General features: G+C 44.0%; 1 protein-coding gene across 2 annotated transcripts; it reads right to left on the bottom strand.

Moving 5' to 3' along the window:
* Window positions 1-655: 655 nt before the first annotated feature.
* Window positions 656-15,705, bottom strand: LOC111400888 (expansin-A10-like). 2 transcript variants are annotated; one of them, XM_023028338.1, is made up of 3 exons: window positions 15,671-15,705; window positions 15,451-15,585; window positions 656-1,147 (listed from the first exon to the last, which is right to left on the bottom strand). In XM_023028338.1, exons 2-3 carry the CDS (start codon window positions 15,520-15,522, stop codon window positions 842-844), a joined length of 378 nt encoding a protein of 125 aa, XP_022884106.1. In that variant the 5' UTR covers window positions 15,523-15,585; window positions 15,671-15,705; the 3' UTR covers window positions 656-841. The 2 variants fall into 2 exon arrangements, with proteins under 2 accessions (XP_022884106.1, XP_022884105.1); XM_023028337.1 differs by having other exon boundaries at window positions 15,451-15,683.
* Window positions 15,706-15,959: the final 254 nt, after the last annotated feature.

The following is a 15,959-nucleotide window of genomic DNA, read 5'->3' as shown; positions in this document are numbered from 1 at the left end:
TTAATATTAATTGTTAATTTTGACTTAAAATTTTAATCAGTATCAAAAATGTTTACATGCACAAGGCTCAATTCTTACTTAGAAGGAAAACTCAAAAGCTAAAAAGGTACAATATGAAAATTAGTGTCTAAAATAAAAAGATAAGGTATGCATTTAGGTCATGGAAATGCGTAAATTCTATCTACAATCTAATATTGTTGCTTTTATTTTATTTAAAATAAATAAATAAAATAACATCCAATGATGCATATGAATTATAAATTTTATTGAATTCACATGTATAAGTGGCTCCTGTGTTTAGACATGACTCTAAATGATGTCTACTTATTCCCTATTAAATTACATTGAAGATAATTTTTTAAAAAAATTTCATAAGTGGCAACACTCATTAGCTATCCCCTTAAGCATTGAAGATGCTCTTATACTCAGCTATTTTAGTGTAAATTTGTCTAGATTGCTCACAAAATATCTATATTAATCACGATCAGAAAGGGCCCGACTCTATCAAATTTTCCTTTCCATGCAACTTGATCGATTATCAGAAATTTATTAATATAGCAAAATTTAATATCGATACAATAAAATTTTGCTTTTTCACTTTTAAGAAAATAATAGAATACTACTAAAGATGTTATGAATATCAACATTATAATAATTTCTTCTCAAAATCCTTATTGGAATACAAAGGATATAGTACATCTTGAGTACACAATAAACAGGAATTAAAAGATAATTTCTATTAAAACAAGTCCTTTCAAGTTTCAACATTGACGTACACTTTCTTTTCAACTACTTGAATTTATAATGAATTTTTTTCTGCTGAAAATTTTAGTGGTGGGCCCTAAAAGAATTGTCGACCGGAGAATGTTTGGCTGAAGGACCAGTTCGGAGGGGCAACATTGTAAGAGGCGAGGGTTCGACCATCGCTAGTGGTGACCTTGAAAGATAAACTCTGTCCATTGAGATAAGAATTACTCTGCCAATTTTGGCCCCAGTTTCTTGACATTGGTTGCCAGGCAGTTCTTGACCCTTTGATAGACACTACATGTACATCACCAGCACCCCCCACATTGGTAATTAGAACAAGATTGAAATATGAGTGACCATTGATGGTGAACCTAATACCTTCCCTTTTCCTGCAGGGTACCTTACAAAAACGAAGAAAATGACCGTCATTATAATTGGCTTTGAGTAAAGGTTCAAGAAATACAAACACTCCACGAAAGATCACTTTCTGTAAGCCACGGGATTTGTACTATTCGATTCGCAAGAAAACGGGCTGAGAGAGATTGAAGTGGTGGTTCGGAGGATCACACCAACCGCCTGGAGGGCAAAAGTTGGTGACGGAGACGATAATGCTGCCGCGGAGGTAGTGGCGAATCCAGCACCGAAATCCAGCTAGGGCGAAATTTGACTGTTGGCCATTATCCATTGATCGTAGACAATTAACGATCATTATAGCCCGATCGTTTATTAAATTTTGATTAAATAATATTAAATAAAACATAAATTTTTTCCACTTATCTTAATTTGCTAAGCAAAAATTCCCAAATGATTAATCATAACTCATGAAACATAAATTATTTATCATAAATCACAATTCTCCGAAATAAGTTAATAACTCGTAAAACATAAATTAAGCATCAAATTATATTTTATCAAAGACTACATGAATAACATATTGAGACTAATTAGTAGTTTTTGATGAAGATTCCAATTAACAATATACTGACAATTAATTTAAAAGTATGCGTAAAGTTGCAAATTGTTCAATTAACATTTTTTTAATTAAAATTTTCGAAAAATTACAGATTCAAGACAAAATTACACACAAAAGAAGGATGAAATGAGCTCTGTAGAATCCTGTTGCTAACATAAATGCCAATCCATTGAAAATGATGTAGAGAAAAATTCAAGGCTGATGATAAATTTTATTTTTTAAAGAAAATAATATATAAAGAACATGAAATTAGTTTAATGAACTTCAGTCACTACATATTTATTGGAATTTCTCATTTTGTAAAGGTGAAATAAAAGTAATACATAATTACGACAAAGTGGTGATGATGGATGAATACAGAAAACTTGTTTGAATTTCTACGGAAAAGTTTTTGAGCCAAGCCAAATACACCAAAATAAGGGACACAATATTTAGCGAGAAATTTTTCTAGTGTAAAGGGAAAGAAACTATGGGCTATATCCAAAAATCAGCTCTCAAAAATTGTAATTATTACAATGTTTTCTGAACATTTTTGTTCATGTATCGAGGTAATAAAGCAAACATAGATAATTTAGGGTTAATTCTTCCAAGATTTCCGATCTCAAGTGGAAGAAAAATCTCATTAGAAAACAAGAAGAAATCTTGGAAACCTACAAGAATTTTGTCAACGAGATCATAGAACACAATGCTTGAAGACAGTTCCAACTCCCAACTTCGTCTTCCAACAGTGAACAGTCCAACACTTAACTCAACATTAAAACTTCAAAATTCACAATTTCACATAGATGATAGATGATAGATGCTGTTGATCCCAAAATGTGTTGCCAACAGATGTCGGACCCATCCGTACATACGTGAGCGAAGGTTCTACACACTAAGACACGTGGATGGTATAGAACGAACGAATCAGGGGCGTGGGAGTAGCTCTACGACGCGGGACGAGAACGTTCGAAATCCGGCGGGATGTTTTTAATCCGATTGTACAATAATTACCAATCGGTGCTCATGGATGTGCATGTAAATGTGTACGAACTCGTATAGTGTTGTAAGATAATATGAAAGAGAGATAGTAAAGTGTGGTTTCTTGTATTGATTCTTGCATTAGTCCTTCAATGTTACTCAAGGGAAGTATTTATAGTGGTACATGTGAAATGACAGTCATTGGATGAGGTGGCACGTGGCCTCATCTCTTTAATTCAAACATCCAATCATAGGCATCATCCTTGACTTGTTAGTTTGCTGCGCTTTTATTGCTTATGTAGAACCTCCATGTTAATGACAAGACTTGACATGTATACTTATGACAAACGTTCCATCAATCATTCTAACAAGATCTTTACGTAGAAGATCTCTTGGGAGAAGTGATCATGGAAGACGCTCCTTCATGGTTTGGAGGCTTCTGCTTCGGCTTCGGATTCGGGGCTTCTGCCATTCATGTAGTATTTTCGCTTTAGGGCTTCGGCTATCTTCACAGGCCTCGGCCATACAAACCACCTCGGCTAGAGCGCCACGTGGTTTGGATTGAGTGGGTCATAGGCCCAAGTAGGTTGGCCAAGTATGACAACACGTAACAATAGTCCCCCCAAGTCCAAATATAGTCATTTATGTAATGCGTGGATTTCAATGAAGTAAAGTCAGTGGGTTGGGGAAAAATTGAAAGAATTTTTGAACCATAAATAATAGTCCCCCAAGTCCAAGTATAGATATTTATATTATGGTTGGAGTTAGAAATGTGTTGTTACGGGTGAATGATGAAGAAGCCGAGGTGGTGGCACGAACTGAATGTGTGAGGCTCGCGGACCTGGAAGATGGAGATGAGCCGAGGTGGTTGGAAAACCGAGCCTACGAGGCTTGATGGCTGATTGTTGAAGATGAAGCCGAGTTGGTTGGAAAATCGAACCTGCGAGGCTTGATGACTGAATGTTGAAGATGAAGTCGAGGTGGATGGGAAATCGAACCTGCAAGGTTTGATGGCTGAATGTTGAAGATGAAGTCGAGGTGGTTGGGAAACCGAGTCTGCGAGGCTTGATGGCTGAATGTTGAAGATGAAGCCGAGGTGGATGGGAAATCGAACCTGCGAGGCTTGACGGCTGAATGTTGAAGATGAAGCCGAGGCGGATGGGAAACCAAACCTGCAAGGCTTGACGGCTGAAAGTTGAAGATGAAGCTGAGGTTCATTGATAATAATTGTTCCTTGGCAGTTGTGCCAATGATTTGATGTTTTGTGCATCTTTTCGAGGAAAGATGGCTGAACCGTTAGAACTTGCAAGGTGCCTACTGTCGTCGAATTAAAATGGTAATTATTAGGACAGCTGGAGTTTCTAGAAGCAGACGCGTTGGCTGAGGTGCATGGGAGACATGCTTAAATCTGAGGCGTAGGTTTGAAAAATCATTTGAATTCTACGCCTCGGATTTGATTTTAAATGAAGGGTTCAGATTGAATGAGTTTCGATCTGACGGTGGGGGTTCGTCCTGGCCCTTTATAAAAGGCGAGAGAATTTCCATTTTTTGGATTTTCTAGCACTTACAATCTGATTTCGTCTCTTAGAACTTAAACATTCCAACGTTGAGGCAAGTCCGTTCACTGCTTTTCCGATACACTCTGTTTGTGTAGTTTTTCAGTAGGTATTTTTCACAGAAAATCCTCCTTTTACTGCGTTCTTAGTTATTTTTTGAGATGAAGTTGACTTCGGGTATGGAGTTGGTCACTGTCGCGTCATTTAGTCGGGGGTCTAGTTACAGGGGGGACTCCAAAATTGAGCAGATTGCTATAACCGAGGAGGAAGTAGATTACAATGTAGAGTGGGAGCGTCTAGAGTCCCTTTGAATATGACGTCCAAGAGGTTGGGAGAGATAAGGGAGAGGTACTGTGTACCTCATATGTAGAGATGTTAGTGTCCGAGTCCCATGAGCGAGCCTGTTATCCGAGGCCTGGGTGCGTGGCGGTGAGCGAATACTTGTTTAAAGCAAGTATGCGTCTTCCTCTGCACCCCTTCTTCAGGGCTATGCTGAGGAATTTCATGTTGTAGCCGACTCAGGTTTTGCCAAATGGGTGGAGCCAGTTGGTCGGCTCGTACTTCCTACGGAAGGAAGTGTCGCTTGGGGAGGACATGCCTCTCCACATCTCCATGACCCTATTCTAGCCTAGGGTAATAGGTAAGGAGTTGAAGGGGTGGTATTACTTGACTCCCTGGGGGGCCCATGCACCTTTTGTGGTGGGCCTTCCTTTTTCTATAAAGGGGTGGAAGAAGTCATGGTTCTGGGTGAGGGGCAGGTGGTAGGCGGTGGAGGGAGACAAAGCCCTGTCTTGCACAGTACCGACCCAGTACTACGAAACTCGTGAGTCTCCCAGCCTAAGTAGTTTGCATTCCCTTTTCAACTTTAATTTTTCTCTAACCGTTGAGTCCTCGTTTGCAGATAGTAGTACGAGGTTCGAGCTGAGCAGGGAGGAGTTTGAAAAGATAGAGGACATTTACAAGAGACCTCTGAAGCTTCGCCACTTCAATCACCTCATCTACAGAAGTCGCTATTTCCTCGACTTCAAGCTGATGGCCTCCAGGGGTATGAAGCTCCCACATTTGTATATTTTTATGTTTTCATTTTGGTACTGACGCGCTTTGTTCTGCAGATAAGTTTAAGAGGAAGGAGTACCCAGTTCCTGACATGGCGTCCATACTGAGGGCAACTTCTATTGTCAAGGCGAGGCCCCTGAAGCCGAGGTCAAGTGGCGCCAAGGAGGTCCGAGGTAGAGTTGAACGTCTCTCCAAGGATAGCACCTTGCGGGCTTCCGAAGAAGGGACCTCCCAGAGGCCAGAAAAGCCCAAGGAGCCTCAGGGAAAGGAGAAAGTCCCTGAGGAGCCAAAGAAGAGGAAGCTGGTGCATGTCTCCAGCTCGTCTGGCAAGTTTGAGACTTTTATGTCCCATGAAGGCAAAGAAGCCGGGTAGCCAAAGCTACTAGAAGCCGCCTCGAAAGCGGTTAAGATTGAAATGGTAAGGCGTACCGAGGCTGAAGAGGCAAGATAGGAGGCTGCAAGGAGAGAAGTTGAGGTGGTCGAGGAGGAGGCTGCCAGACGAAGGCCTGCTTGAGTGCAAGGGAAGTCTCCGAGCTTCCTTGCCGGAAGGGAGAAGCCTTTGGCCCTAGCTTTGGTAGAGGCCCTGCCACCTGAGATCCAAGGCGCTATTGAGAGTTTTTATAAATTCTGGACGGATCGGTGGCAGTTGCATGCCCCCTCCTGTGATGCCACGGACTTGACAAGGGCTCTTATGAGCCAAAGTGTTAGGACTTTTGGCTTTGCACTTGAATGCAGGGAGGCCCTCACTGACTTCCAGATGAGGACCACCGCCTCAGAGAGGAAGACAACATCCCTTGCAGAGGAGCTGAAGGCAGCTAGGGCCGAAGCTGAGGTATCTAGGGCCCAAAAACTTGAAGAATCGGCCAAGTTGGAGTCTGCCTTGGCCCAGATAGAGGCATTGAAGAGAGAGGTACATAAGTCCCAGTGTGAGGTCGCCTCCTTGACTAAGAAGGTGGAGGTTTCCAATGATCACCAGAAGGTGACAGCCGAAGCTTTGGAGAACGCTAACAAGGAACTGGCAGGGGCCCAAGATTCATACAAGTATATCGAGGGTCAAATTAAGTGGTACGTTGATGATGCGACCCATGCTAGGGAGGAATCCCAAAATGTAAGGGAGGAGGTAGTGAAAAACTACTTCGCCAACTTCCACAATACCGAGGAGTACCAGAGTTTTAGCACTTACTGGAGGAACTTTGCTTATGTTGAAGTGATGGAGCGGGTTGAGGAGTTGTATCCAATCAGGATCTGTCGCAACTCAGGTCAGAGTTTGTGGACGAAGTATCTGAAACCCCAGCTGATGAAGTGGTGGGAGATGAGGTAGCAGAGGCAGAAGAAGCAATGTCTGATGTTCAAGCTGCGGAAGTCCCAGCTGCTGAAGCACCTCCATCATCTCAGGCTTAGGATAGTTTTCTTTTCAGTTATTCACGATGTACTGGCCTCAAGCCTCCCTTTTGTAATCTCAGTTGAAAATCAATATAATCTCCTTTTTATTCAATGCTGTTTCTTTCTCTCAAGTGTGTTGGCCTCGTTAAATAATTGAACATAATGTTAATTGAAGAACTAAACAACTTTAACTGGGTATCCTAACTCCAATCACTTAAATGAATAAATTGTATGCAAGCCTCATGAGTTATGACCAATATGAGACTTAAGCAAATGAATTGTACGTGAGCTTAATAATTGTAACCTAAAGGGATCCTAATAATGGATCATGTTGCAGTTGAACTGGGAGTTTTACTCTAATACAAGTGCATGCGCCTCGGAGTTCAAGCGAGGCGGTCCAGAGATGGGACCCTGGCCTCTACTCCGAGGTGAACACATTTTCCAACATGGTGGATGGTGCAATCATGTTGAGGCTTCTACCTTTGGCGTTCAGCCTCGCCAAAGGAAGGCATGTGCATGCGCCTTGGAGTTCAAACGAGGTGGCCCAGAGATGGGACCCTAACACTTCCCAACATAGTGGATGGTGCAGCCATGTTAAGGCTTCTCTCCTTGACGTTTAGTCTCGCTAAAGGGAGGCATGTGTATACGCCTCGGAGTTCAAACGAGGTGGCCCAGAGATGGGACCCTGGCCTCTCCTTCGAGGTAACGAAACTTCCCAACATGGTGGATGGTGCAGTCATGTTGAGGCCTCTCCCCTTGGTGTTCAGTCTCGCCAAAGGGAGGCATGTGCATGAGTCTCGGAGTTCAAATGAGGTGGCCTAGAGATGGGACCCCGGCCTTTCCTTCGAGGTGACGACGCTTCCCAACATGGTGGATGGTGCTGCCATGTTGAAGCTTCTTCCCTTGACGTTCAGCGTCGTCAAAGGGAGGCATGTTCATGTGCCTCGGAGTTTAAGCGAGGTGGCCCAAAGATGGAACGCTGGCCTCTCCTCCGAGGTGAGGAAGTAATGCGACACGTTAATTTAATCATAGAATTTTATTGAACCATATAAATGTTACAAGAGCTGGGAAAGATCGTCCAGTGAGGTAGTACATTCATTGGTAATAGATTCTGAAGTGCTCGATATTCCATGGACGGGTTGGGCCTTGCATTCCATGTCTTCAATCCAGTAAGTCCCAGGCCGAATTTCTTCTTTGATTTTATATGGCCCTTCCCAGTTTAGACCTAGGGAACCAGAACCAGGTTCCTTTGAGGAGAGGAAGACTCTTCTAAGGACCAAGTAGTTGACTCGAAATGATCTCTTCTTTACCTTTGAGTTGAAGTACTTCGTCATCTTTCTTTGTTATGTGGCAAGCTTTAACTAGGAGTCATCTCTTCTCTCTTTGATGAAGTCGAGGTCGCACCTCCGAAGCCCATCATTTGTCATCTCACTAAAATGTAAACGTCTTGGGGACAAGAGTCTGACCTCGACATGGCTCATCGCCTCAGTACCATATGCCATGAAGAAAGATGTTCCCCGGTTGGGGTCCTCGTGGTGGTTCGGATTGCCCAAAGTACTTGTGCCAGCTCATCCACCCAGGTCCCTTTTGACATATCAAGCTTCCTTTTCAGGACGTGTTTGATTATTTTGTTGACAGCCTCAACTTGGCCATTTGCTTGTGGGTGGTGAGGCGTAGAGAAATGCTTCTTGATGCCGAGTTCTCCGCATAATGCTCTGACCTTCTTGTTGTCGAATTGTCTACCATTGTTTGAGACGATTGAGTAGGGAATTCCGAACCAGCATATAATATTCTTCCACAAGAACTTGAAAGTGTTGGCTTTTGTCATTTTTGTCAGTGGTTCAGCCTCAATCCATTTCGTTAAGTAATCAATGACCACAATTGCAAAGCTTGCACCTCCTCTACCTTTCGGTAGGGACCTAAGAGGTCCACACCCCATTTCGAGAAAGGCCAAGTGTTGGAGACCGCGGTCAAATCCTACGACGGTTGCCTTTGTACTAAAGAGAATCGTTGACATTTGTCATACTTTTGTACAAACTTGAGGGTGTCCTTTTTCAGGGTAGGCCAGTAGTACCCTTGCCTAAATATCTTTTGTGCCAAAGATAGACCTTCGGAGTGATTTTCGCACACACCCTCATGGACTTCTCTTAATATGTAAGTAGCCTCTTCTCTCCCAACACATCGTAAGAGTGGGAAGGAGAAGCTCCTCTTATAGAGAATGTCATCAACGAAGAGAAAGTGGGCTGACCTCCTTCTTAGCTTGTAGGCCTCATGCTTGTCAGTGGGAAGTACCTGGTCTTTGAGGTATGCTACGATTGACTGTATCTAGTTAGGAGTTCCAGCGACCCACATTACATTGGGGATGGCAGGATGAGGTGCTCTATAGGTACCACTGTGAGTAGTTCTGAATCCTTACTACTAGCAAGCTTGGAGAGTGCATCCGCATGAGAATTTTTCGTGCGAAGGATCTGGGTTAGTTCAAACTTTTCAAAGGATGGGATGAGGTTCATCACAGTTTTCAAGTAGGAAGCCATCATTTTGTCCTTGGCTGATAAGTTACCATTTACTTGGCTAACAACCAGCTGGGAGCCACTGCTGATGAGTAGCCTCTTTACGTGCATTTCCTTTGCCAGCCTGAGGCCCGCAAGAAGTGTCTCATATTCTACTACATTGTTGGTGGCTTTGAGCCCGAACCTCACCGCTGAGTTTAGCTTGTGACCTTCAGGGCTGATGAGGACAACTCTAGCACCTGAGCCGGCGTCTCCAGCCGACCCATCAATGAATAAGTTCCACGTAGGGGGTTCAGCGGGTTCCGTGATTTCATCTACTTTGGGTAAATTGACGAATTCTGCCACAAAATCAGCTAAGGCTTGACCTTTGATGGCTGCCTTAGCCTTGAACATGAGGTCAAATTCACTTAACTCTACTGCCTACTTCAATAATCTTCCTGAGGCATCAGACTTTTGGGGCACTTGGCTTAGGGAAAAGTTTGTCAGCACGTGGATGGTGCGAGCTTGGAAGTGGGGTCTCAATTTTCTGGAGGCCGTGATCAAGGCCAAAGCGAGCTTCTCCATATTGGGGTAACGAGTTTTCGGTGATAGGAGTGTTTTACTTGTATAGTAAACTGGAAGTTGGATGGTCCCCTCTTCTCGAGTCAGAACCGAATTGATGGCCTCATTGGAGACGGCTAGATATAGCTGTAGGATCTCACCGGGTTTCGATTTGGAGAGGAGGGGGGCCTGCCCCAGGTGTCTTTTTAGGCCTCTTCACATTCCTCGTTCTATTGGAACTTCTTCCCAACTTTCAGCACTTCAAAAAATAGGAGGCATTTGTCTGTAACTTTGGAGACGAAGCGGCTAAGTGCGGCCACTCGCCCAGTTAAACTTTGCACCTCCTTTGGCTTTAAGGGATCTCATCTTGTGTAGGGCCTCAATCTTCTCAGGGTTGGCTTCAATTCCATGTTGATTGACCATATATCCTAAGAATTTGCCGGAGGCCATTCCAAAGGCGCATTTGAGGGGGTTGAGCCTCATCCTATATCTTCTCAAGATTTGGAAGGTACTGTTGAGGTGCGTTATGTGATCCTCAGCCTCCAAACTTTTCACCAACATGTCGTCCATGTATACCTCAATTCTCTTGCAGATGAGGTCCATAAACATTTTGTTGACGAGCGTTTGGTAAGTCGCTCCGACATTTTTCAACCCGAAGGGCATCATCCTATAACAATAAAGGCCTCAATCTGTAGTGAAAGAGGCGTGCTCCTCATCGGCCGGGTGCATGGGTATTTGGTAGTAGTCGAAGTATGCGTCCATAAAGCTCAACAACTCGTGCCCAGCCGTGGAGTCTACTAGTTGATCAATCCCTGGGAGAGGAAAGCTGTCTTTCGGGCAAGCTCTGTTGAGGTTGGTGAAGTTGATACACACCCTCCACTTGCCGTTGTGTTTCTTCACTAATACCGGGTTGGAGACCCACCTCAGACAGGTAGCGTCCCTAATGAAGCCATTTTGGATGAGCTTCTGAACCTCTTCCTTCAGATCCTCATACCTTTCAGGATTGAGGGCTCTCCTTTTTTATCTGTATGGGGCAACCTTAGGATTGACCTTCAGGTAGTGGCAACTGACCTTGGGGTCTATGTCTACCATGTCCTCATGCTTCCAAGCAAAGACATCAAGGTTCTTACTTAGGAAATCTTTAATCTTTTCCTTTAAAATGTTGGATAAGCCCTTGCCTACTTTCAGCATCTTGGATGGATCTCGGGGGTCTACCGAGAAGCTCTCAAGTTCCTCAACTGGGGATGTTTGAGGTTCGTGTTCAATTATACGGGGATCAATCTCATCAATAACCAATACCTCCGGATTGGGTGGTGCATCAATCATATCGATATCTTCTGGTTCAGTGGGAGCATCACCTGGGACGTCAGCCATGATTATATCGGCTATGATTACATGGACGTTCCAGGGCTCTACCTTTTTTATGGAGCTTAGATAACACTCTCTCGATCCTCTTTGGTCACCTCTCACCGTTGCCACCCCATTTTTCGTCGGGAATTTCATGCATAGGTGGTGGATGGAGGTGACTGCTCCCAATTCTTTTAGGGCTAGCCTACCTAATACTCCGTGGCAGGCCGATCGACTGTCGACAATGAGAAACTCTATGAAGTTCATCGTAGTTTAGGGAGACTCTCCCATCTCCACTGCAAATGTTATCTTTTCCCTTGGAGTAATGCTATCTTCGGTGAATCCGTACAGAAGAGTTGTGGTGGGTGTCAACTGATGATCCAATATTATCTTGTCAAAGCGGATCCGAATAGAATGTTAACAGAGCTACCATTGTCAACTAAGATTCGCTTGAGTCCATTTCGGGCTATGACGGCTCTCACAACAAGTGCATCACAGTGGCGGTAGTGAACTCCTTTGGCATCCTCTTGGGTAAAGACAATGGGTAGAACTTGGTTCCTTCGGAGCTGCTGTCCACAATGTAGCTTGCCAAAGGGGGGTGTTTAGCCTCCCGGGCGTAATTTCTTTTGGCGTTTCGTATCTCACCGTCGACATATGGGCCTCCAAATATGGTATCTATCTCGTGGATAGGGGCCTCATCCTGGGCTTGTCGATTTCTTTGGTGCCTGCGTCCTTCCCTAGGCCTCTCCGTATCACGCTCCCTTCGTCGTGGGGAAACAACCCTTTGACGGGAAGCAGTTTCCTCACGCCCACGTCGATTGTCGTGCCTGGGCGGGGGCCTATTCGTCTGGGGCGATTCATTTCTGTCCCTAAGAGGTTCCAGCCGGGAGTGGTGCGCATAGTCTCGACAATCCGTTGTGTCGTGCCCATAGGACCGGTGGTGTACACAGTATCCCGGTGGGTTCTGATTTGACCTATTTCTAGGTCCCGAACCCAGGCCTCGACCTCTCTCCCTACGGGATCCTTGTGGGGTTTCAGTCTGCTGGGTGTCAGTAATTGGGTTGATATCCTCATATACCAAGGTAGGAACCGCGTTCAAAGTGGTGGTGGCAAGTGCTTGGCCAGAACTCTCATTTCCAGCCTGGTTCATTTGGTAGTCCATCAGGTGGGAGGTCGGCCCTCTAGCATGCTGTCTTTGAGGAGGTGGGAGGCATCTACTTGCCTTATTCCTATGCTCAATCAATTCTTCATTGATGATTTCCCACCTCATCATCTCAAGTAGGGCATCATAGGTGGTGGGATCTTGATTTTGCACGTCCTTCTAGAATAGGGTATTCATGTTCAAACCTCCCCTTAATGCGGATAGTGCCTCACGGTCGGTAACTTGCACACAATACGTCATCTCATCGGTGAAGCGTGATAGGAAGCTCTTTAGGGACTCCCCATGTGCTTGTCTCATGTCTTGGAGACGTTGGATGGGGACCTCTCCCTCTTGGCTTACCGCGAACCTCTTCAAGAATGTTGTCTTGAACTCGGGCTAGCTTCTTATGCTCCCAGGTGGTAACCCGCTATACTAAATTTCAGCCGCGCCACTAAGTATCAAATGGAAAGCTCTGCACTTCGTAGTTGGGGTGGCACCTCTTAGGCCTACGTGAGTTTTATAAGCATTCGGGTGCTTCTCTGGGTCACCTCTTCCGTCATACTTTGGTATCTTTGGCATTACATAGTGGTTTGGAACCTGGGCACTCCTTAGTTCCCTCGAGAATGGCAAATTCTCATCTTCGTCGTCCAAGTCACAGGATCTCTGTTGTTCATTTGAATCATATTCCTCGGCCTCTTGCCATGTTTGTTGGTGAGAGGTTCCGAGATGGTTCCTAGCCTCGTCCTCCCTCCTCTGGGGCCTATTTCTAGGCGGAGCAACACGGGGGACATTTTCATGCCTTTCCTCCGGCTGCTGGGGCATCGAAGGTAGAGGCGGTGGCATTGTCCAAGGCTGGTGTGTCTGTTGTTGCCTAAACCTCGGTTCAGCGGGGCTAATTCTATCAAATACACTGCCTGCCCTTCTATGTCTTGACTCTTGCTCATACGGAGGTCAGAAGTTATCATGGTTCAATGGGACCTCGATGGGTCGGCTAGAAGCGTAGTTGGAGGAAACATCAACTTCCACTTCCCTTTCAAATGGGCTTCTACTTCGGCTATAGTCCGGCGAGGCAGTTCTATGACTTTCAATTTCATCTTCTTGCTGGTAGTGCCCTTGAGGGGCGTATGGAGGAATGGGAAAGCTTCCCTGGCGTAGCATTTGGGCCATGAGCTCTCTCATAACCAAGTTTTGGCTAGCAATATCTCTCATGTTGGCCGTCATGGCAGCCATTTCTCTTGACAGTCGTGCCGTCGCCCGCAATCCACCTCTTCTTTGGTGGTGGTGGAGTCTTTGTCGAGCTGCTGGGGCAGCATGTGGAGGAGGTATATTTGCATTTTCTCTTACCCTCCTGGGGGGTATGTCTTCATTTGAACTCATTTTCTTTTCGTCTAACTCTTCAGATTTTGCTAAGTTGTAGGGCTTCCTCTTGTTCTTTTTCAAGAACAAATCATTTTTCAAGGGGGATGCCCAAGTGCTCTTCAATAAGCTTTCACCACAAGGTTATTCATGGTTATAGTATGATTTCCCACAGACGGCACCAATCTGTTGACCTCAAAAAGTGTTGCCAACAGATGTCGAACCTACTCGCGCACAAGTGAGCGAATGTCCTACACGCTAAGACACGTGGATGGTCCAGAACGAAAGAATCAGAGGCGTGGGAGTAGCTCAACGACGTAGGATGAGAACGTTCGGAATCTGGCGGGATGTTTTTAATCCGATTGTACAATAATTACCAATTGGCGCTCATGGATGTGTATGTAAATGTGTATGAACTCGTATAATGTTGTAAGATAATATGAAAGAGAGATAGTAAAGTGTGGTTTCTTGTATTGATTCTTGCATTAGTCCTTCAATGTTACACAAGGGAAGTATTTATAGTGGTACATGTGAAATGACAGCCATTGGATGAGGTGACACGTGGCCTCATCTCTTTAATTCAAACATCCAATCCTAGGCATTGTACAATAATTACCAATCGATGCTCATGGATGTGCATGTAAATGTGTATGAATTCGTATAGTGTTGTAAGATAATATGAAAGAGAGATAGTAAAGTGTAGTTTCTTGTATTGATTCTTGCATTAGTCCTTCAATGTTACACAAGGGAAGTATTTATAGTGGTACATGTGAAATGATAGTCATTGGATGAGGTGGCACGTGGCCTCATCTCTTTAATTAAAATATCTAATCCTAGGCATCATCTTTGACTTGCTAGCTTACTGCGTATTTATTGCTTATGTGGAACCCCCATGCTAATGACAAGACTTGACATGTACACTTATGACAAACATTCCATCAATCATTCTAACAAGATCTTTACGTAGAAGATCTCTTGAGAGAAGTGATCACGGAAGATGTTCCTTCATGGTTCGGAGGCTTCTGCTTTGGCTTCGGATTCGGGGCTTCTGTCACTCACGTAGTATTTCCACTTTAGGGCGTCGGCTATCTTCACAAGCCTCGACATTGGGCCTCAGCCATAAAAACCACCTCGGCTAGAGTGCCAATTGTTTGGATTGAGTGGGCCATAGGCCCAAGTAGATTGGCCAAGTATGACAACACGTAACAGATGCACACCAGTGGCATAAAAAAAAAAAAAAAAAAAGACAAAAGAAAGAGAGAGAGAGAGAGAGCAAAAAAAAAAGAAATGGCTCACAGTCCACATATCACCGAAGAAGGGCTGGGGCCTGTTGGCAATTGATTTGTCATTTGGGCCTATGATTTTAAAACAAAAGAGGCCCAATCAGTAGAAAATCAGCCCAATAATAAAATAAAAAAGGGTCAGGTCTAGTTTTGCCACTTCTTCCATCTCCATCCCAGCTGTCTGTAAGGCTTCAACTCTGCAACTCCAACAGCGCTTTGAACTGATTAAAAATTTTCGACGGATCACCCTAGCTTGCCACTACTTGGATCCGCCACTACGTGAAGGCACCATTGTGGATCATTCACACAGACTAACTGAAAACATGTGCCATAGCTCAATCCATTGTTGAAAAGGGCTGTACTCAATGCTACTGTGTTAGTTCCATAGCCCTGACTATACAAGTTCCCATACCCACATGCCCCAACTAAAAGAATTAAGAATTATCATCTTAGAAGGAAGCCCATGTCATCGATCCCATCAACTTTCGTCAAAATCTACTAAAAATCTGATTTTTATCTAAATTATACCGAAGCTAAATGTAAAATATGATTAAGCATACACGTGCAATGTGTTATGACAAACGCGCGTGTTACATACCCATTGTTCCCGAAGCATAGCCTCCTCCATAGAATGTGGCATGAGCATTAGTCCAACCACCATAGTAGCCATATGCAAATGAGATCATTGAAAGAAACCCCACTAAGAAAACTCCAAGATTAGCCATTTTTCTCCCTGCAAGAACTCAGCATTAATGGTTAAAGAACTCGAACACCGATAGATAAAATCAAGAAACTAGAAAGAGAGAAGAAAATTTTACGAAATTTTTTTTATCTTCGACAGAGGAGTTGTGAGGAAGTGAAAGAAATGTTTGCTGGGAATAAATAGAGGCTTAAAGTTCCTGGGGAAATTTAATATGTAGGGCAAACACTGAATATGACATCTGACGAGTTTCCTTTGTTGATTTGGACCATAAAAATGAAAAGCATTTTTTGGTCTGTTGAGTGGAAACAATGCACGATCTAAGGATATGAATCTTATCAAAGTAGAGATTTGAGAGTTGTTTCAGTCAAATTTCTGCATGAACTGAGGCAGCAACTACGGTAAAA

This window comes from Olea europaea, chromosome 10, assembly GCF_002742605.1.
Source record: "Olea europaea var. sylvestris chromosome 10, O_europaea_v1, whole genome shotgun sequence".
NCBI classification, from domain to species: Eukaryota; Viridiplantae; Streptophyta; class Magnoliopsida; order Lamiales; family Oleaceae; genus Olea; species Olea europaea.
Note: the sequence above shows the minus strand (reverse complement) of the source record. Positions and strands in the feature narration are given on the sequence as shown.